Here is a 20,582-nt window from a genome sequence, read left to right on the forward strand (position 1 = left end):
AAAGAACATTTAGAATGTCATTGACATTCAATCACACACAATTAAATACATTGCTAAAACAAATCCCGCCCCCATTTAAGGCATGGTTGAGCTTGTACCGGCATCAGATACACTCCGAAAAATCCAGGTGGAATATGGGGTAACAGGATCCTTCAAGGACAAGCCCCTGGCAGAATGGTTGAGAAAGTACAACCCAGCTGAGGAAGAATATGAGAAGGTAAGCAGCAAGTTGCACATGGTGCAGGTTTGGCCATGTACTGAACTGGCAGTGCATCTCGTGCTGTGCTGGTTCTGCACCTCACCTGAGCAGCATTGTTAATGGTTTTCCACTGAGGGTCTAGACCGGAAAACCCATTGTGACTTGACCTAGGTGAAAGGTGAGTGCATTAATCCCCTGCACTGCCTCTAACTTACACATATTTGTTACTTTTTGCATAATTTACACATCATTTAAATTCTGCTTGTCTGATTTTTAGCTGAACGGAATTAATGAAAAGCAGTATATTTGTATTTTATAATGCCTGCTTTCTCTGTCTTCCAGGCATCGGAAAATTTCATCTACTCCTGTGCAGGGTGCTGTGTAGCTACGTACGTTCTGGGAATCTGTGATCGACACAACGATAACATCATGCTGCGCTCCACAGGACACATGTTCCACATTGATTTTGGAAAATTTCTTGGGCATGCACAAATGTTTGGAAGTTTTAAAAGGTATAGTTTTTTTGGTGGTTTAATTTTGTTTTTTTTTATATTAAATTCTACTGGCTTGTCGCTTTTGATACTCAGAGTTGACTAACACTTCATTTCTACTTTGTTTATCAGGGATCGAGCTCCTTTCGTGCTGACGTCTGACATGGCTTATGTCATTAATGGTGGCGAAAGACCCACGCGCCGCTTTCAGTTGTTTGTGGATCTCTGCTGTCAGGCATACAACCTGATTCGGAAACACACCAACCTTTTCCTCAACCTCCTTTCTTTGGTAAGGACTCAAATTCAACCTTTTTTTTCGTTTTTGAAAGCTAAATTAACACACTGTTAGCACAGATGTCCTTGCCAGATTCCAGGATTTTGTGCGCTGTTATCATACGTATGTAACAAGAAATAACCTACAGCTAATTCTACTGTGCAGATGACATCATCAGGTTTACCAGAGCTCACCGGTGTGCAGGACCTCAAGTATGTTTATGATGCTCTGCAACCCCAAACAACTGATGCTGAAGCTACTATTTTCTTTACAAGGTATTAGACTGAAGTCATCTTCTTGCCTAAATAATCTTTTTATTAGTAGTCCAGAGTGCAATGTAAGACTCCTCTTGCATAGCAAATTGAGCCATACCAACTAGTGTGAGCTTAGTTACACCCCTGAGTTTAATTAGAAATACTACACACCTTTTTTTTACCTTTTCATTCAATAAAGGCTCACAGGAAAATCCTAAATGGCAAAAACTGCTACTCAATTATTCCGTGGTAGTTGTGGTTGTAACTTTTGTCTGCCCCCTGCAGACCTGGTCAGAATACAGAGAAAGTCTTTTTGATATCTGTGTTATCGCTTACGTAACTGTGTATAGTCTTGAGGACTATGTGTGCAGACTGGAGGGTGATCGTTGTTAATCCATTCTTAACAGTGCTCCCTCCCTTCCAGGTTGATTGAGTCGAGTTTGGGAAGCGTTGCTACAAAGTTTAATTTCTTCATTCACAATCTGGCACAGCTGCGTTTTTCAGGACTGCCTTCTAACGATGAACCCATCCTGTTGTTTTCTCCTAAAACCTACTCTATGAAACAAGAGGGACGAATCAAAGACGTGTCTGTCTTTACCTACCAGAAGAGATACAACCCTGACAAGCACTATGTGAGTGTGTTGGACAGTTTCAAAATTCTTAATTTTGCTTGAAAACATTTCCCTTTAATAAAATTAAAAAAATCACAAGAACATGTATAATGCATAAAGATTATATCAATGTATTCCCACAAGAGTCAGTTACAAAAAAAAATCCAAAAGGAGAAAACACCTGTAAAACTAAGAAAACCACAAATATTGTATTGTTAAGCAACCATTCGATTACAAAAATGGAATATCAAGAATGCCTTTTTTTCTTTTTTTTCCCTCTGTTTTTTGGTAGACGTATGTTGTGAGAGTTTGTAGAGAAGGACAAAACGATACCAACTTTGTGTTCCGCACATTTGATGAATTTCAGGAGCTGCACAATAAGCTTGGCATCCTCTTTCCTCTTTGGAAACTGCCAGGGTATGCCACTTTGATCTAAACTTTAAATCAAAAACATGTCCTGCCTTCAACACCAAAGTACGGTACATAATTCTTACCATTTAAATGCTTCAGGTTTCCCAGTAAGATGGTACTCGGAAGAACCCACATTAAAGATGTAGCAGCCAAAAGAAAAGTGGAGTTGAATAATTACATACAGAATCTGATGAGCAGCTCCACAGAAGTATCGGAGGTGACCACGCACAAGAACCTTCATAACATTATTGATATTTGAAAAAATGATTTACAATTCAAAACACGAACAGGTTGTATTAACCTTTCCTTTTTTGTTTGTTTAAAATCCAGTGCGATCTGGTATACACGTTTTTCCATCCAATAGCAAGGGACGACAAGGCTGAAGGGTTTGAGGGCATATCGAAATCTCCAGGTGCGTTATTTGAAATGGAACTCAATGTTTCAATATTGTGTCCCACAAGTACTGTAAGTAAAGTAATAACATTGCTGACCAAGCATTGCATATGATAAGCACTACTCTGGGAGTACTGCTTCTTTTATATATGTATTTCAGTTTTTTTTATTGAATTTTTCAGATGTGAGGCCTATGAGCCCCACTTCCGGCACAGTTGGCGGAGAGGTGAAATTATCTGTGTCCTATAGGAACAACACTCTGTTCATCATGGTGATGCATATCAAAGACCTGGTAAGCAATCTTTAATAACACACTTCACACTTACAAGTGCTGTCTTTCTGCACTTCTCAATGGAAACCTGCCATTTTATATGTATTTTTTAAATTGGGTTTCAGGTAACTGATGATGGAACAGATCCAAATCCTTATGTGAAAACATATTTGCTTCCAGACCCCCATAAAACATCCAAACATAAAACAAAAACTTCAAGGAAAACCAGAAACCCAACATTCAATGAAATGGTAAGCATTTGTTTAGTTAAAATTGCTAGTGCAAATAATGTCTACTATATATTGTATATAAATACAGGATTTATCACACTGGATAATAAGAGCCATACTTTAAGGCTCCAAAGCCACCAGGTTTATTGTTAAAGTAGCACATTATCAGTGGCATCTTGCTCTATATTGGGGGGGGGGGGGGGGGGATAGACACAGGAAAAAACTATACCAGTTATATGAGCATGTAATAATGAAGCAAACAGCTACACTGTGAATGAACACTTGTTCATTATTACGGTTCTTTTGGTGTCTGATGCTGCTTCTCTGTAATGTTTTGTTTTGCAGCTGGTGTACAGTGGATACAGTAAGGACAGCTTGAAGCAGAGGGAGATCCAGCTTAGTGTGCTTAGCGCAGAGTCACTGCGAGAGAACTACTTCCTAGGGGGTGTCACGCTGACCTTGAAAGATTTTGACTTGAGCACAGAGACTGTTAACTGGTACAAGCTTCAAGCTGTTCCTTACTTTTAGACTTAAGATGCTTCCAGATACACAGGACTCATTGTTTTAGGCAATTCTCTCCTGATATTTCTTCATTAGGACTTTTCTTCCTTTTTAAGCACACTATCCAGTTTCCTAAATATGACTGAAATGTTTTGTAAATGAACAATTAGAGGACCAAACTGCTCACAATAGATCTGTAATTTTAAATAGCGTTTGGATTGAAGCACAAACCCATTAAAGACCAGCATTTGGTCACAAGCCCTAACCCTTGGTCTTTGTTGCTTATTATAATGGTATCCTATTGAAATTGGCTGAGTTTGAACCAAAAGACTACTTCTGCAGGTCAACACAATCATAAACAACATGTGCCAAAATATTTTATATGTATATATATATATATATATATATATATATATATAATCTTCCATATATATATATATCTTCCACTCTGGAAACAAAATAAGAGGGTGCCTTCTTCAAGAAAATAATATTATTTGTTTGTTTTCTCCTTTTAGTCTTGAACATATTTGAGAACAGATTATTATTAGGCGTATTAACACTAAGGTATGTATTTTATAAACGTGTTACAAATTCCTTAGAACTAATTATACGTCGCTCAAGAGTTTATGGGGTTTCGACACAATAGGGTAAAGTGCTCATGTAAGTATTCTCTGAATAATTACCTAGAGTTATAATCACATTTCAATGTATATTGTCATAAATTGTTAACATTAAAATTAGTTGCAAATGAATACCATGCTGTAATAAGTAATACGAGTGCATTTGCTGTCAATGGCTAAACACACTTTGCTAGATTATCAAGCTCATCTGAACTACAGGTGTTCAGTACATGCATCTTAAAAGAAAGAGATTGTACTTGGATAAAGACGTCTGCCAAATAAAATAATAATAATAATACTGCAGTAGATTTACTATTGACACGAAGATGATGTACTATAATGCAATCATTTGTTTTTTTTATGAAATTCATATAGCACAGGTTATAGCACAAACTTTTATTATTGAGATTACTCTTTTAAATGTATAGCTCCAGAATGTCCTGGCATTAACAGCAGCAGCTTTAAACATTTACATTGCTATCCTACATAATTTACTTTACTTTATCAATACTGGCAGGAATACATTTAATTTCACAAAGTGATAGAGTTCTCAAGTTTATTTCTGCATAACAAGTACTGTCTTGCCAATTGCCAAATGATTGAAGTTAACAAATGATAAATACTCTGGAATACAGTGTATATGTGGATGATGTGGTGTTGTGTCAATACATAATACCAAGAATTCTGAAGAACAAAATTTAAAATTTAAATTGAACTAAAAATACACACAGAAAACAAAGTGGTGGGATTTTACGGTAAAGTTTGAGCAAGTTACTCATTCCAGTCATTATCTATAACAATGATGTACTGTACAGTCCCTCTTGCAGAACAATTAACAGTTAAGGTAGTGTTGCTGTTCAGTTACTGTGCAGCTATTTTTCACTGTTTAAAACTGCTTAAATGTTAACATATATTTAGCTGTCTGTCTGTCAGTCAATCAGTCAATAGAACTGCCACTAAAAGCTGTGATTAACCAGAGTGATATATAATCACAAATTTTCCAAAGCAAATAAATAAAAATACTGTATTTGCACTTTTTACTACGTGTTAAAAATAGAAACCACCGGTATGTGTTTGTCTGACCGTGTGAACAGCTACAGATTTATGCTGAACTGTGTATTTTGAAGAGACTGGAAAATCTGTACATACAAACCCATATTTAAGTTGTTTTGCAAATTTAAGCACTTTTTTTTAAACAGTATTATTTTGCATATTTAATATTTAGTAATTGCACTTTGATTGGAAGTGCATTCAGTATGTATCTTTTCTAGATGTTACTGTTGTTGTATAGCAAGTCAGTCTTTTGATTTGTGAAATCTAAGGAGAATAATACTGTTAACTTGCTTTATTGCCACAGAAATGGAGTAGATGATTACATTCTACTCGCCAAGAGGTCCCACACCGTATCCTGGTTAACAGACCTTTTCTTCTCTAAAAGCAATTTTCTACTTAATCTAACACAGTTCGTACTATTACAGCAACACTACTTTAACGTACGAATTTGGGTTTACAGAATCTCTGTTTTTAAAATGTTATTTTCAGTTGGAGGTCATGCTGTGGTGCTTTAAACTGAGCTCATGCTATTGGTTCCTGTGGAGCGTACTGTTTCTGTCATGAATGATGCCTCATGGGTGCTTTTAACTGCCTTCACATAGTGGTTCTATTACACAAAAAATAAAATACAATTACATTTCCTAACTTGTTGTAAACCGAAATAACATAAGCTAAAATACAAAGTTTCTGGTTTTTTTTGTTTGTTTGTTTTTGTGTAAACCTTAATTACAAATCGCAGCAACACTTTTTGGTATATACTGTACAGTGAAACATGAATTATCTAAACTTTTAGCAAACACTCTTTTTTCCCTCTGCCCTATTACAGAATATATGGGTACAGTTACAGAGGTGGTATTGTAATTACTTCAGAGGTTTCTTGATTGGGAATGGCATATTAACATTTTAACTGTTGTAATCTGAACAAATAGAGTTTATAAATACACGACCCCCGGGTCCCAGTCAGTTAATCGAGGTTTCACTGTATTTTATCATTTTTTTACCCAGGCTGAAACATGTAGAAGTGCAGTTTCTTATTCCCTCAGTTGAAGGTGTGACGCAGATAAACTATAATTAGCAATTGCTTTTTGGTCTCCTTTTACTAAACCCAGTGATTTCTGCTTTTGAAAGACATGTTTCTTTGATTAAAGAAGATAGCAACCTGCACTAAAACCACCTTTATCAAAACAACTGCTTGTGCAATTTAATTTTTCACATTTCCAAATCTAATCATTAATAACTGAGCTATTATTGCCTTAAAATGCTCATACTGGTATGAATAGACAAGAACAAAGTTGTTGGGGCACATGACAGGAAATAAAATTCAGTTGCAAACAAACTATGATGTAGCAAATAATACTGTATAATAGTAATACTGTTTGTTGTATATTACCATGTTATCTGCGTACTGTGACTAGAAGCATGTACATGTTTGTAGAACAATAAAGCATACCAGAGCAGAATGCTTGCCTATTAGTGTTTCAGCTTTTAGAACCGAATATCTTGAGATTGTTGACATTTAGTGAAGATGTACAGTATTTGTTAAATCCTGTCCACATACTTATGGACTAAATGTGACTCCATTACTATTCTAACACATTTTGAATAAACTTTTTTTTTCAAAACTGTTGTGGTGTTTGTTATTTGAATACAAGAATCTGGATTGAGGTTTCCATCTGTTTCTAAGATGCACACAGAGCTGCTTCGTAGGCATCTTTTTATATATATATGTATATATATATATATATATATGGCAACTGAAGATTGGGAAAGTCAGAGTTACGTCAGTTAGGACATGAAAAATAGACAAGCAGTCTGAATCAAGTCATAATATGTATGGAAAACGACATACTTTGCGTAAGTGTATGGAGGGATACTTCAGTATGTAAAAAGGTACTCCCATACATAAAAAGAGATTAAATATGTGAGTAATACCACTGGAATTCCCCTCAGAAAATGTGTTTCCCTCCAAACAGACACCTTTATATGTATATCGCCAGAAAAGAAAAACAAGAAGTATGATGACCCTGACCAGGTCATGCGTCAAACATTAATAGTTACATCTCACGTTTACTGTACCAAGCATCTGTCCCTATTTGATAAGAACATAAGAAAGTTTACAAACGAGAGGAGGCCATTCAGCCCATCTTGCTTGTTTGGTTGTTAATAGCTTATTGATCCCAGAATCTCATCAAGCAGCTTCTTGAAGGATCCCAGGGTGTCAGCTTCAACAACATTACTGGGGAGTTGGTTCCAGACCCTCACAATTCTCTGTGTAAAAAAGTGCCTCCTATTTTCTGTTCTGAATGCCCCTTTATCTAATCTCCATTTGTGACCCCTGATCCTTGTTTCTTTTTTCAGGTCAAAAAAGTCCCCTGGGTCTACATTGTCTATACCTTTTAGGATTTTGAATGCTTGAATCAGATCACCGCGTAGTCTTCTTTGTTCAAGACTGAATAGATTCAATTCTTTTAGCCTGTCTGCATGTGACATGCCTTTTAAACCCGGGATACTTCTGGTTGCTCTTCTTTGCACTCTTTCTAGAGCAGCAATATCCTTTTTGTAACGAGGTGACCAGAACTGAACACAATATTCTAGGTGAGGTCTTACTAATGCATTGTAAAGTTTTAACATTACTTCCCTTGATTTAAATTCAACACTTCTCACAATATATCTGAGCGTCTTGTTGGCCTTTTTTATAGCTTCCCCACATTGTATAGATGAAGACAATGTGGGGAAGATGATATGTATCCTGGCTCTACTTGAATTGACTCTGCAGGACAAAATAACACATATACTGTAATTAATAAGCTAAATGTTCCTACAGTGTTCATGTTGTATTTGCATTTTAAATAGAGTGGAAATTAATAATGGTTACTCATAAGATATCATTTTGCTCCTGCTGAAATAATAATAACAAATAAAAATACAAATTCACACATCTGAATTTAGCTAAGCTTAACTTGGAACGAATTGTTGAGAAGCATTACTTGTCTGTTAGTGTACTAATGAAAGCAAATTGTACTTTCTGTGGTCTGTTTAAGCTGCAGCTTTGTTTTTGACGTCGACCGTCTTTTTACGTGACGTGCTTTGCGTTTGATAGGACGTCACTTCCCTTGCAGCCTACGATCTCCCTTCAGCCCAGCTCTGGTCTTTCTCTTCCGCTCCATCGCCATCATGGGTCGTATGCACGCTCCCGGGTAAGCAGGGACTTAAATGTGGAAAATTGGATAAAAACCCTATAGAATGTGAAAAAATGGCCTTGAACAAATTGGGGATGAAATTTTGATTCACTACACGGGAGGAGAGCAGGAGCTAAAAAAAGATATTTAAATACAAAAAATTGGATTGGAAACTGCTCCTCTCAGTCGTGGATCACAGCATGGCCGCGTGTGGGCTTCTCTGTTTTACTTGTGAGTCAAGACAGCAATGCCGCGCTACATAATGCAGACAACGGTAGAAGAGTGAAAATGACACGCCTCACGAAAAATTAAATTAAAGACAAAAGCTACAACGAATGAATGTTAACGTCGCAAAAGCACAGTTCATCTTTGATAGGGTTAATACATGGTGGGCTTGGTTTTCTGATTTGGCGGACTTGTAATTGGCTTTTATTTGTTTTGTTATCAAATGGAAATACTGTATGTAGGGTAAAATATTTCCTATGTAATATATTTTTAGTTAACATTGTAATGTTAGCCATTTTCTGTTTGGTGAAAATCTCCTGAGGGGTGTTTGTTGCGGCCTACTCTACTGACTATACACGTAGTTTGCATATGAATACTGGCCACTTGACAACCAATGTCAGGATGATTAAAAAAAAAAAAAAAAAACCACACATACAAAAAGCATGCAACTCATTCAAATTTAAAAACGTAAAACGCTAGAACGTTTTCGCTACCAAGAAGTGCCAGTACTTTTATGCGCACACAACACAGTTGTATTAAGCTAATATATTATACTAATTATATAAAAATGGCAATGCATGTACTAAACTGACATTTTATTTTTGGATTTCAACAGAAAGGGCCTGTCCCAATCAGCGCTGCCTTACAGACGCAGTGTACCGACAGTAAGTATGCTTTAGTTTAAATACATTCAAGAATCGGCACTACACTAGAGTCAGATTTATAATGTTAGTAATCTGTTCGTTGTACATGTGCATGACTGAATCTGTGCAAATGTTTTATTTGATAAACGTTTTGTTTTAGTTATTTAATTACAATTTTGCTTTGTTTTCCAGTGGCTGAAACTGACATCCGAGGATGTCAAAGAACAGATCTACAAGCTCGCCAAGAAAGGTCTGACCCCCTCACAGATTGGTAAGTTTTAAGGTTTAATATTTTCAATGACTGGTAACAGACACCAATTAGCGCGCAACTTGGACTGCCTAATGCTTTCTAAAGCTTAGGCATCCCAAGAGCCTTATTGTGTTTGGAAGCTTGAAATATTACAGCTTATGGAGCAAATACATTTTGGAAGTTGCATTTACTTGGTCTACACAGCGAAGTGTTTCAATGTTTGCTTCTCTCTTAGGTGTAATCCTGAGGGACTCCCATGGTGTTGCCCAGGTGCGTTTTGTCACTGGCAACAAGATTCTGAGGATCCTGAAATCTAAGGGTCTGGCGCCAGACCTGCCCGAGGATCTGTATCATCTGATCAAGAAGGCTGTTGCTGTCCGGAAGCACTTGGAAAGGAGCAGAAAGGTAAGTTTGCAATATCTTGGTTATGAACAGAAGATGATTTGACACCATGATTAAAATGCAGAATTCTCAAATGCTGCTCATTGTTAATTATGCCATGTACTTTTGTGCATCTTTAACTATATTGACTGAAATCTAAAGCTTAAGGCAAACAGATTTAGTAACTAATCAAATATTACACTTTCTTGTGTGGGAATGACACAAGTAGATGCAGCTACTGCTAAATGACACATCAGTGAAGCCTGTTGCAATTTTTCTTTCTTATTGGATAAAAAAAGTTAGGGCTGATTGCATACTAGAATTTTGAAAGCATAATGCATCTTTTCAGAACACACACCACCTTTTAAGTGATTGCATTACTTTTTTTTTTTTTTTTTTTTTTTTTAATTCAGTACACTAACAATTTAATCCTGTTTATTTTCAGGACAAGGATGCCAAATTCCGATTGATTCTCGTTGAAAGCAGAATCCACAGACTGGCCCGTTACTATAAGTCCAAGAGAGTACTCCCACCCAACTGGAAGTAGTATGTATTGCATTCATAACATTTCCAGAATGTTTAACCTGCAAGCCACCCTTGCATTTACAATGTGTTAGCTATCACCCTCCTTCGTGTAATTGAGTACACCTGAAAAATTGACTTTCTAGGCAGGAATTGTAGATTAGCTTTATTTAATCTTGAAAATGTTACTGTAGAAGATGCTTTAACTTGTGTCTTTTTTTTTTTTAATAAGCTTATTTTTTAGTAATCTTTAGTCAGAACAGCATGGATATTGGAACTCTATAAATATATAATTGTTAAATGTAAGCTCATGTATCTCGAATGCATAACACATTGACTTTCTCATGTTGGCTACCAAATGAAGGCTTATCTACAGTTTTGCTGGGAATATATTGGGGTGTTGCCTTGAAAGATCTGTAACCTCCTTTATTTGTTTTTCCTCCCACAGCGAATCCTCCACCGCATCAGCACTGGTCGCATAAGTTTCATCATATGTTTTTTGGACAGAAATAAATGGTTACACCTTGATGAAAAGCATGTGTTGGTGTTTTTATTAGTGCCATGTATTTGTAGGGGAGTGGGTCAACACAAAGATGTGAAACTTGTGCAATGTTAGTTGTGCAGATGGTAATTGATTTTTGTGAAGGCAGTGTTGGCTAAATGGCAAACTTAACAAGTTATGGGGGATGTCTGTGTTCTCTCTGGCTTTTGCATTTAAGATCTTGATTTTTCAGTGGCTGCAGCAAAATATGTAAATTGTATTAACTTGAATTTTATCTGTATGCATTACAAATGTTGCTTTTTCTAGTTTTTAAATGTTGTAGTTTAGTTACAGATTAGTTTTGCTATATGCAATACATGTTTTTTTTTTTTTTTTGTGAAACAGGCATGTAAAATGATGAACACTGAAGGGTATTCTAAACAGGATTAGAAAGTCCTGCAGCGAGTCCAGGTTTTCACAATCTGCTCTGAACTGACTGCACCTCGTATCACAGCATGAACGAGTCTCACCTCAGTGAGTTTACTATTAGGTTGTTCCTGTAGCTTTGTAACGGGTCTGATTGCTCTTGATGGTTTTAAAAGTGTACTTTTATTGAAGGGAGTTCTGAAACCCAGGAGTGGAGCGAGTTTCTAACCCTGTTTTAAAATCCTAAAAGTGAAATTGATCTGATACTAAAATCATAATTCATGCAGAGCCTAGTTTAGATTTGTAGTTCTCAAACTGGGGAGTGCAGACTGTATCCTGGGGAGCGTTAGAAGTTTCAGGATTTCATTTATTACAGCGCACATTTCAGCCCATACTGTATAACAGGCAGATCATTTATTTTAGCTTTATTGGTGGTTTTGATTGGATCACCAATAATACTTCCACCAATCCAGAGGGTTGCATCCAGTGCTCATATCGATCCCACCCTCTGGCAGACTGGTTTAAAGAAGCGCTGGATAAGGGAAATAATGTGTCAGATGTCGAAGTGGACATGAGTGGCAGTGATGAAGCCAGTTTGCTTGAAAACATTAAAAGTAGACTGGACATTTCCATCAATGGATTTAAAAACATCTGGACTTGATGATGCAATCAGAAACCCAGAGGCAGTGTAAACTGCACCTGATACTGTAGAGGTACTGTATGATAAGCATTTTTGTGTTAACTCTTTTTAAAATTAACAGCCAAAATTGTTTTAGACTTGTTCGAAAGAATAACAAAATGGTTGTTTTTGTCGATGTAGATTACAGCTATTACTGAAGATACCCATCGTGCAGGTATCGCAAAGTCCATAAATAAAACCAAATGTTAAAATAAATTAGTTCTGCACCATATAAAACTGAACTGATTTTGCAAGTGCTTGCTAGTCTATTAACCAGTTTGAAATTATTTTGAAGCAAATTAAAGAATTTTCATTTCAGTTGTATTAAGTTTTCAATACGTGGCAATACTGTCCTACAATTACTACATGATACTGCGGTCATTCCACTGTGTTATGTTGAGAACCATAGCTAAGTTTTAAAACTGAGAGATAGCAAATGCTTATCGTAACAGTTTACCGGTACCTTAAAATTAAGGGCCATATAAGAACGATAAATACTGCGACTGGTCTTCTTTGTTCTCCCCAGTTGCTGCATTGACATTTTAGGTGTTGTAACAAGTTACTGTAAGTGAGATATGGTTTTAGCAGACATGTTTCATTAAGTAAACATTTATTTAAATGTTTTTGGAATTAAAAGTATAAATGCAAAATTGGCATTTCTTTGTTGAAAGCCAATTTAAAAACTCAATCCCCAAATGTAGCAAATCTGCTGAATGTAATACTAGTAGTTATACAGTATATAAACTTAAAACATTAACTTAATTTTCTGCTGACACCTCCAGGCAAGTCAAAGTTTGTTGACAGCACTGTGCATCTGACTGGTGCCTTTTAGCTTGCATATTTATGGATGGAAGTCCGCTGCCATCTGGTAACGTATGCTGATTATTGGCTTACTACATGGTGTGCACATTAGTAAGCATTGGTCACAATCGGTAAACTAATTTGCAGTGTTACGTTTGCTCTTATTACGATGGAACGGTGGCTGGTTTGTGCAGGTTCGGGGGTGGGGGTGATCACGTACAACAGGTAAGAGGAAGGGGGGGCAAAGTCCTAAAAGTTTGAGAACCACTGCTTTAGGTCACTGTACTTCAGTTATGCTCCACAGTATTTTGTCCTGACATCTTAATACAACCTATGGCACTGTGCACCCTTGGTCACACTTCCACACTGAACATCAATCAATGGTTCCCAACCCTGGTCCTGGGGAGCAGCTGTGCTGGTTTTTGTTCCAACTGAGCTCTCAATTAACTAGACCTTTAATTGAACTGATCATTTGCCTAATTAGACCTTTTTAATTGTTTTCAGCTCTTAAACATTTGCAGATTTCAAGTTGGCTACTGTATAACATAAGTAACTTGAACTCTGCAACTTGTTATGAGCTGAGAACGATTAAAAAGGTAAGCAAATTAAGCAAATTATCAGTTCAATTAAGGGTCTAGTTAAGTAAATGAGAGCTCAGTTGGAATGAAAACCAGCAGACACCCGAGGACCAGGGTTGGAGACCCCTGAGCTAGATCATCTGCAGGTGCATGATAATAGTGTGGAACAGTTTTTGTAAAAGTGGCAGAGCATGCTACATTGCATGTCAAGTAAAATATTAAATTAACTGTGTAGTTGGCTGTATACTTTGGAGACCTGTTGAGATGCATTTCGTTTTAATAGGTAGGATCACAATACTCGGTGGAGATTTAAATTAACCTTTTATTGATTTTTAATGGTTATTCGTGACGTGTTTGTAGGGTAACAGTCACCTGGTTCACATGTCATAATTAACAGAACGTGAGCTTTGTGTGTGCACTGTATAGTTATGTTCATTTTACGTGAGAAGACTACACGTGACAAGTGAAAAGATACTGTAAAGAGGGCTCGACCCCTTTATTTAAAATTGTTACACATTTAAGCAAAGCTTTTGAAAGTTTTGACAATTCCATCAGAAATACAAATATATTGGATAGAAGAAGATAAATACAACGTTAAAGTGACGGACGGATGTACAGAGCATCTAATTGTGACAGTACTTCTTCCCTTTACGTAAGTACTAGAAATAGGTGGAGATTTCCAGTAATGTGGGTGGGCGGGAAAAACAATAATTGACACCAAGTGTTTGTAATTTCAGCCAGTCACAGCTGTGTATGCAAAGCCAGATAGGGTGTTTCCAGCACACTGCCTAACCGTATTTGGCAAAGCTGTAACCCTCCTTCATGGAACTACAACGTTGACGTCAAAAAGGGTGTCATTTTCTATTTGAGTAACTACATAGATATGTACAGCATTTAAACAAAAACAAGTAGAAAGTAATGACTGGCTGAAACAATAGCTCAATTCTGTTTTCATGTTTTCTGTGTTAGAAAAATGAAGTGTTACCAAATACACACGCATATCGTCGCTAAGAAGAACCCTGAAGAAGTCAAACCAGCTCGGACAACAGTTTTTAAATTAATGGACATTTTTATCGCTGACACATTCTATAACTAATATGGATCCTCCGAGTCAGGCTATCGAAACTAAGAACACTGTAGCTAGATTTTTGGGGAATGGTGTGGTGGTTCCATCGTTACAGATATGGACAGTAATTCTGGAACCGCTGAGAATAATACTTCAGATTGTCTATCGACTATGGACAGGTAAGCGTACATACTGACTGCCATTTAACCGCATATACTCCTGGTTTTTCTACTAGCTGTGGAAAAGTACGGGCTGATTAGAGTTCGTTTTGGGGAACAGGGTTACTTTTAGCTGACTGTCTTAATAAGTAGTATCTTTCACTAAAACAGAAATTTAGCGCCCTTTAAAAATCCGAAATAACCGTTACCTTCCTAGAAATTCAAATTTACTTCTGACTCTTACGGTTTTTGAATTTTGCGCTTTTTTAGATATATATTTTTGTGTCAAAAAATATACGGTAATTGTATTGAGCGTTTTTATTTGTGATGGGCTGTGAAAAAGTACCATCATTCTCAATTAATGTAGGATTACAACTTAATGTTTAACCATTTCGACTGCAGCCACGTTGTCTGCATGTTCAAGCGTTTATTTCTGTACCCCTCTCGCAATGTGGCACACGGGGGCAGAGGTAAACGCTTAAAACAAACATCACATTACAAGTGTATTCTAAAGACACATACTCATACATTATAACATTTATTATAAACGCATTTTGTTCAGTTTAGCCTTTATCATTTTTGTAATAGGGTATAACTTTTTTGTTGTTTTTTTTTTCATTGACTTCAACTTCTTTTCATATTAGCAACAAGTGCTGTAATATAGATGCATGGTCTTTTAAATATTGATCATTAAAACATTACTATGACTAAATTCATATAACGACCAGGTCGCCAAAATATTACAGCAGACCACTGATACAATTAGCATTCAAATGGAAATAGCTTGATTCCAGTAACTAATGTTTTTATATTGAATTGTCAGCTTTTCAGGTGTGCAGATTGGAAATGCATTGGGGGATCCAGCACCTGAGCTATGCAGAAAGTGGAGGAGAATCACTCATCTTGTCCCACGCAGTCAAGCGAAACAGAAACAACGGGGAGCCCAGGTTAAACCATTTAGCCTTAAGTGAATCAGAGTCACATATTATGTACAGCAATGGCAGCAAGGGCAAGTCAAGTTCATTTGAGCCATTGTTTTTCAATCTTCAATCCCAACACCTCAATGAATGCAAAGCATTTCTCATCCAAAGAACACATTTCCTCTGTGATCCAGACCCCAGTAGCACTGAAGTCCTTGACCAGTCTCAGTCCAGTTGTGACTCACCCTTTGCTAGTAGACAGGAGGAGACATTTGGTGAATTTCCAGTTAAGGATAGCAGGGAAGCAGTTGGCACAGTAATCAATAATCCAAAGCTGGAGCAACTGGAAAGCCTATCTGATGACAAAGCAGGTGAAAGTGAGGATGATTCGTGGGATGAAGATGAAAGCAGCTGTCAGGAGTGGGATACAGAGGAAAATCGAAAGTTATGGGAATGCTTTGTAAATGCAGCAGACACTTATAATCCATTCAACTTTTCAGCATGTATTTCAAGCTGCCCTCAAAAGAAGCAATCTCACCCTAACGAGACCCATTGTCTTAAAGGTGAAGCAAGGGAGAACTCTTCATTCAGCAGTGACTCTGAAGAAGTGGCTGAAAACCAGAATTATTGTTTTAACTTCGGTCAAAACTGCTCGGAAACTGAAACTGAAGAGGATGACTGGGACAGTTCCAGCAATTGTAGCGCAAGCGACCAGGAGGAAAATAATAAACTGTGGGATTCTTTTGTGAATCCCACAGACCCTTATAGCCCTTTGCATTTTACAGCCTGCACTGCGAGCACCAGCACAACACAGAAAATGTCAGAATGTTTAAACAAGCACACAGGGCCTGTGAAGGTGCCAGCAAAGAAATGCCTGACGTTGGCAAACAGTACAAAAGACAGCGGTTATGACAGCCAGTCTATAAGTGATGAGGAGAGTAATTCTGAAGATGAAGATAGTTGTGAGAAACTTAACAAAAAACTGTGGGACTTGTTTTCACAAAGTTCTGACCCTTACAATCTTTTGAATTTCAGAGCTTGCCTGAAAAGTTGCCCAACTGATAATAAAAGTGAAGATAATGGGGTGAGAAATGAGACAAACGGAACTGGCCCGGTGAAAGCCACCTCAGTAAAACCAAACTTACCAAAGAGACATTTTAAGCATTACTGTCAGAACAAAAGCAAAGATAACCAGCAGTTTCTTACCTGGAAGAAGCCTGCCAAGGTGGCTGCAAGACGTACTGAAGAGAAAGAGGAGAAAGACATTGTGAAAAAGGTTAATAGATTTTTTGTTGTAGTTTTTGTACCTAAGGTTTTACATGGTTTACATATGCTTATCAGTATAAATTAATTATCCCTACATGTAAAATCCCTGTATGTAAAATGGACCTGAATATTTTAGTGAAACTATGCAGAGAGTGTAGTTGTGTAGAGTATTTGTTACTTGAAATGTGGAGAAATATATTCTTTATTTTTATTTTATTTTTTATTTTATTTTTTTTAAGTTTCTGCATTAATTGTTACAGGTTTCATCTCTAATGTCTACAAAGCCCCAGTTAACCTGAGCCATGGTCTAATGCAATATGCCTGCAATTATGACTCAGGCAAAAGGAATGACTCAGTGAGAATATGATAGCACGTGACCACTGAATAATTAGTGCATAGCTGTCCCTTGTGTCAGATGATATTGTTTTCTGCATGACTACGAGTAAACACTCAACATACAATCAAGCCTAGACAGTGTCAATTGGGTTGTGCTTTAAGCGACTTTGGGTATTTGAATCCCCACGCAATACAGACAATAATGTATTCATTTATTTTAAATTGGGTGGGGAGCTTTAATGGGAAGCTGGTTACCGTACATCCGAATAGCAGTCTTCTTTTCACTAGTTCGGTTTGGAATACATGCATATTAAAATGCTGCTTCCTTTGTTTCAGGTTACATTTTCACCAGTTGTTCATGTCCATGTCATGCATGCGTGGGACTTTGCATTAAGAGCAGCACGGAAATCTCCCTGGGAAGAAATGGCACGTGACAGAGCCAGGTTTCAGCGCAGGATTCAGGAAGCTGAAGAGACAATAGGCTGCTGCTGGAGTCCTGATCACAGGGAGAAAATACAGACTCGGCTGAGTGCTGAAGACAGTGTTGCACCCACAGTTCTGACGTGACTGGAACTCTGACCTCACACGCCAATGTGGAATATTAAAATGCACTGATAGGTTCAAATTATTAATTACAAAATACCTTTACTTTTTTTTTTTTTTAAATGAATATCTAATGATTTTGCTACTTCATGTAAACACACTTAGTATACAGTGTGTGTGTATATATATATATATATATATATATATATATATATATATATATATATATATATATATATATATATATATTTAATAACTATGTCTAAAGCAAGGTTATTATTTGTAAAGTTTATTAAATGTTTTTGTGGATTTTCTAATTCATTTCAGTGTTTTTTCCTGTATTGCTGATATCGTATCTCGGATGCAGGGTGGAGTACGTGACTATATGTGCTTTCTGTTTCAAGCTGATTAGCAGCCAGTATGAACTTGGCAATAATTGCAAGTACTTGAAAGTAAGTTGCTTAAACAGTAAGAATTGACCCCTGGGAGCAGCACGTGTGGTTCCTAGTCCAGGAAAGAACCTATTAATGCTCTTGCACTGATAGCCTGCTTTGCTTTGTTTCAACGTGAGACCCTGACTCATATAAACCTTTTTAATTAGTTCCCCTATATACTTGGTTAACACCTATATAATGACCACTTTAAGATATAAGCAGGCTTGTCTGTACTGCAACTATACACAGTTACTTTTTTCATAATAATAACTACATTTCATTTTAAAATAATCTTATGTTTTTTTTTTATGAACAGTCACAGTAATAATTAGTTGATATGTTCTTCTTTGTAAGTAAATGATTAACTTAGTAACACCAAACACTGGTTAAACTGGGTTAAATGCCAGTGTGCTACCTGTCTGTGAACACATTATTTGCAGGTTTATTTTCTAAATCAAAACCCAAGATTAATTTGAATGTACTTGGTTGTATGGCTGTTTTTTGCTATATTGTATCAAGTAAAAATATATTCTTTTTTTTGCTATTCCTCCATGAATGCAGGCTACAGAAAATGTCAGTCTGCCCTGGCTTTACAGAATCGTTTGTAATGCAGATTTGCATCCCTGAGTTACAACAGAGATTACAGATGACATTAACAACTTCATGTGGTTGCCGGCTGTAGCAAGAGCATAACTTGTTATCTTACAGAAACCTTGTATACCTACAGCGGAAACTAACATTAGTACAGAAGCACAGCTGACAGAAGGGTACATTTTTGACAGATGTAATTAAATCTTCACCCAGGAATATTTTATTTAATATAAAATGGAATATCATTGTGGGACAAGGTAGATTTTACACAAAAATACACAATGGGCTTTAATTATCAAAGCCTCACTCCAGGCTTTAGGTTTTAATTAAAAAATATTTTGCTTCAGTACTATTATCACTGCTCCCCCTATCATTGTGCCGTCGAATCTTTTTTATTTCCAAAGGAAAGCACACGTTTCTTGGTAATATTACAGACAAGTGAGAAATAACTCCTAAAAATAAACCCTTTATGTCTCATGTATGAGAAAAGCTATTGTCGTATGGAACTTGATACTGTTCTTGGTACCAAACACAAAATTGCAGAACTGTGCCGCAATGTGTTGCATATGAAAAGAAAGTTAGTTTTTGAGGCTTGATTGGTGACACAATAGGCTATAGAAATAGGATATTTTGTATTGTAAGAGCATTATATGGTTTAAATGCCAAATATATACATATATTTTTTCTAGATTTGTAACTTAGTTTTATTTTCCTATTTTCCTTTCACAAAAATGGTTCACATTGCAAAGTGGAGTTAAGAGCTTTGGTAGATCAGAACCAGTCGTCTGTATCGCCTTAATAAAGGGGTCTGTAACCTCTTATGATTGTTTCCATCATGCAATTTACTTTATCAAACCCTCGTAGCTTACCCAGCAGTATTGCCCTTTCAATAGCCTTGACACGTACTGGTGCTAATAACACACTCCATTGCTCTTCTTTGCTAGCATACACTTTTCATAACCTGTAGCTCCCTGCTCATCCCCAGGTACAAGTGTGCTGGGTGGGGTCAAGGGTTTAAGAGTTCTGTCTGAGAATATGATGATAAATATTGAAATCCCTCTCAGTCAATCCCAGCCCCCGAGTTGTGACCATTCCACTAGACCGTCTATAGTTTTCCCTAAGTAAAACAATCAACTGACAAAAAATCTTACCGGGAGAAAACTTAAAATTGTAAACGTGTGTTTCTTAACGAAAGAAACAAGGGCATCTGCACCTATAAGCAGCCTATTGACAACCAGCTAGCAACGTTCTTTCTTGCACAGTAAATCTTTAAAGAAAGCAAAGTTATTATTCATCAGGAATGCATCTGAATGCATGAAAGGAGGTAAACTACCAGTTCATTGATAACATTAATCAGACATGCTGCAGTCCAAACTGAGCAGGTCTGAGTGTGTTTCAAGTCAAGGTTTATTAATACAAATGTGGCAGCAAAATGCATAATGAAGCGTGGCAGGACCTAGTGGCCAGGAGAGAGAAGTGTACAAACAGGGTCAATTACAACATGATGAAATTTCCCTTCCACTCAACAAACCAGTTATTAGACATCTGGTTATTTGTCTCCCTTTGCACATGATCCAAGGGCAGTACTTGAAAATACTGTACATGCATGCATTGACATTCTCCAAGCAATAGGATTTCTTATTAGTAAAGCTAATAATATGGAGTCTGTGCTGCTTTAAGTATTTTAAAACTATCATCTCATTTCAGAGTGCAGCATTCCAAAAGGGTCCCGTTCCTTTCAGCTTTATCTATATGAGGAAGTTATATAGAGAACACATAATGAAAGGAAGAGGG

At 36.8% G+C, this 20,582-nt stretch overlaps 3 protein-coding genes across 5 annotated transcripts in view; all 3 read left to right on the top strand.

Moving 5' to 3' along the window:
- Positions 1-6,930, top strand: part of LOC117435138 (phosphatidylinositol 4-phosphate 3-kinase C2 domain-containing subunit alpha-like) — a 33,132-nt gene extending 26,202 nt beyond the window's left edge. The window contains exons 23-33 of one of the 2 annotated variants that reach the window (XM_034058123.3): positions 81-217; positions 542-711; positions 823-979; positions 1,130-1,239; positions 1,643-1,850; positions 2,122-2,246; positions 2,340-2,457; positions 2,571-2,652; positions 2,816-2,925; positions 3,030-3,155; positions 3,480-6,930. In XM_034058123.3, coding sequence (XP_033914014.1) covers positions 81-217; positions 542-711; positions 823-979; positions 1,130-1,239; positions 1,643-1,850; positions 2,122-2,246; positions 2,340-2,457; positions 2,571-2,652; positions 2,816-2,925; positions 3,030-3,155; positions 3,480-3,662 — 1,526 coding nt within the window. In that variant the 3' untranslated portion in view covers positions 3,663-6,930. Of the gene's footprint in view, positions 1-80; positions 218-541; positions 712-822; positions 980-1,129; positions 1,240-1,642; positions 1,851-2,121; positions 2,249-2,339; positions 2,458-2,570; positions 2,653-2,815; positions 2,926-3,029; positions 3,156-3,479 lie in introns of those variants that run through there. The other variant, XM_034058124.3, reaches the window with a different exon arrangement.
- Positions 6,931-8,393: 1,463 nt separating this feature from the next.
- Positions 8,394-11,043, top strand: LOC117435115 (small ribosomal subunit protein uS15). The gene is made up of 6 exons (XM_034058065.3): positions 8,394-8,505; positions 9,329-9,377; positions 9,549-9,627; positions 9,842-10,011; positions 10,433-10,533; positions 10,958-11,043. The coding sequence occupies exons 1-6, from the start codon at positions 8,483-8,485 to the stop codon at positions 10,989-10,991; spliced, it is 456 nt and encodes a 151-aa protein (XP_033913956.1). The 5' UTR covers positions 8,394-8,482; the 3' UTR covers positions 10,992-11,043.
- Positions 11,044-11,162: 119 nt separating this feature from the next.
- On the top strand, positions 11,163-17,914 carry LOC117434815 (protein phosphatase 1 regulatory subunit 15B-like). 2 transcript variants are annotated; one of them, XM_059003181.1, is made up of 3 exons: positions 11,163-11,524; positions 15,522-16,894; positions 17,557-17,914. In XM_059003181.1, exons 1-3 carry the CDS (start codon positions 11,506-11,508, stop codon positions 17,785-17,787), a joined length of 1,623 nt encoding a protein of 540 aa, XP_058859164.1. In that variant the 5' UTR covers positions 11,163-11,505; the 3' UTR covers positions 17,788-17,914. The 2 variants fall into 2 exon arrangements, with proteins under 2 accessions (XP_058859164.1, XP_033913368.3); XM_034057477.3 differs by lacking the exon at positions 11,163-11,524 and adding an exon at positions 14,111-14,719.
- Positions 17,915-20,582: the final 2,668 nt, after the last annotated feature.

This window comes from Acipenser ruthenus, chromosome 28 (genome assembly GCF_902713425.1).
Source record: "Acipenser ruthenus chromosome 28, fAciRut3.2 maternal haplotype, whole genome shotgun sequence".
NCBI lineage: Eukaryota > Metazoa > Chordata > Actinopteri > Acipenseriformes > Acipenseridae > Acipenser > Acipenser ruthenus.

Excerpts from the sequence above, each read along its gene's own strand:
- LOC117434815 (XM_034057477.3), top strand. The coding sequence starts at position 14,572 with ATGGATCCTCCGAGTCAGGCTATCGAAACTAAGAACACTGTAGCTAGA. Across the intron at positions 14,720-15,521 it reads TGTCTATCGACTATGGACAG|CTTTTCAGGTGTGCAGATTG; the intron begins GTAAGCGTACAT and ends TTGAATTGTCAG. Across the intron at positions 16,895-17,556 it reads AGAAAGACATTGTGAAAAAG|GTTACATTTTCACCAGTTGT; the intron begins GTTAATAGATTT and ends CCTTTGTTTCAG.
- LOC117435115 (XM_034058065.3), top strand. The coding sequence starts at position 8,483 with ATGGGTCGTATGCACGCTCCCGG. Across the intron at positions 9,628-9,841 it reads TCTGACCCCCTCACAGATTG|GTGTAATCCTGAGGGACTCC; the intron begins GTAAGTTTTAAG and ends CTTCTCTCTTAG. Across the intron at positions 10,012-10,432 it reads ACTTGGAAAGGAGCAGAAAG|GACAAGGATGCCAAATTCCG; the intron begins GTAAGTTTGCAA and ends GTTTATTTTCAG.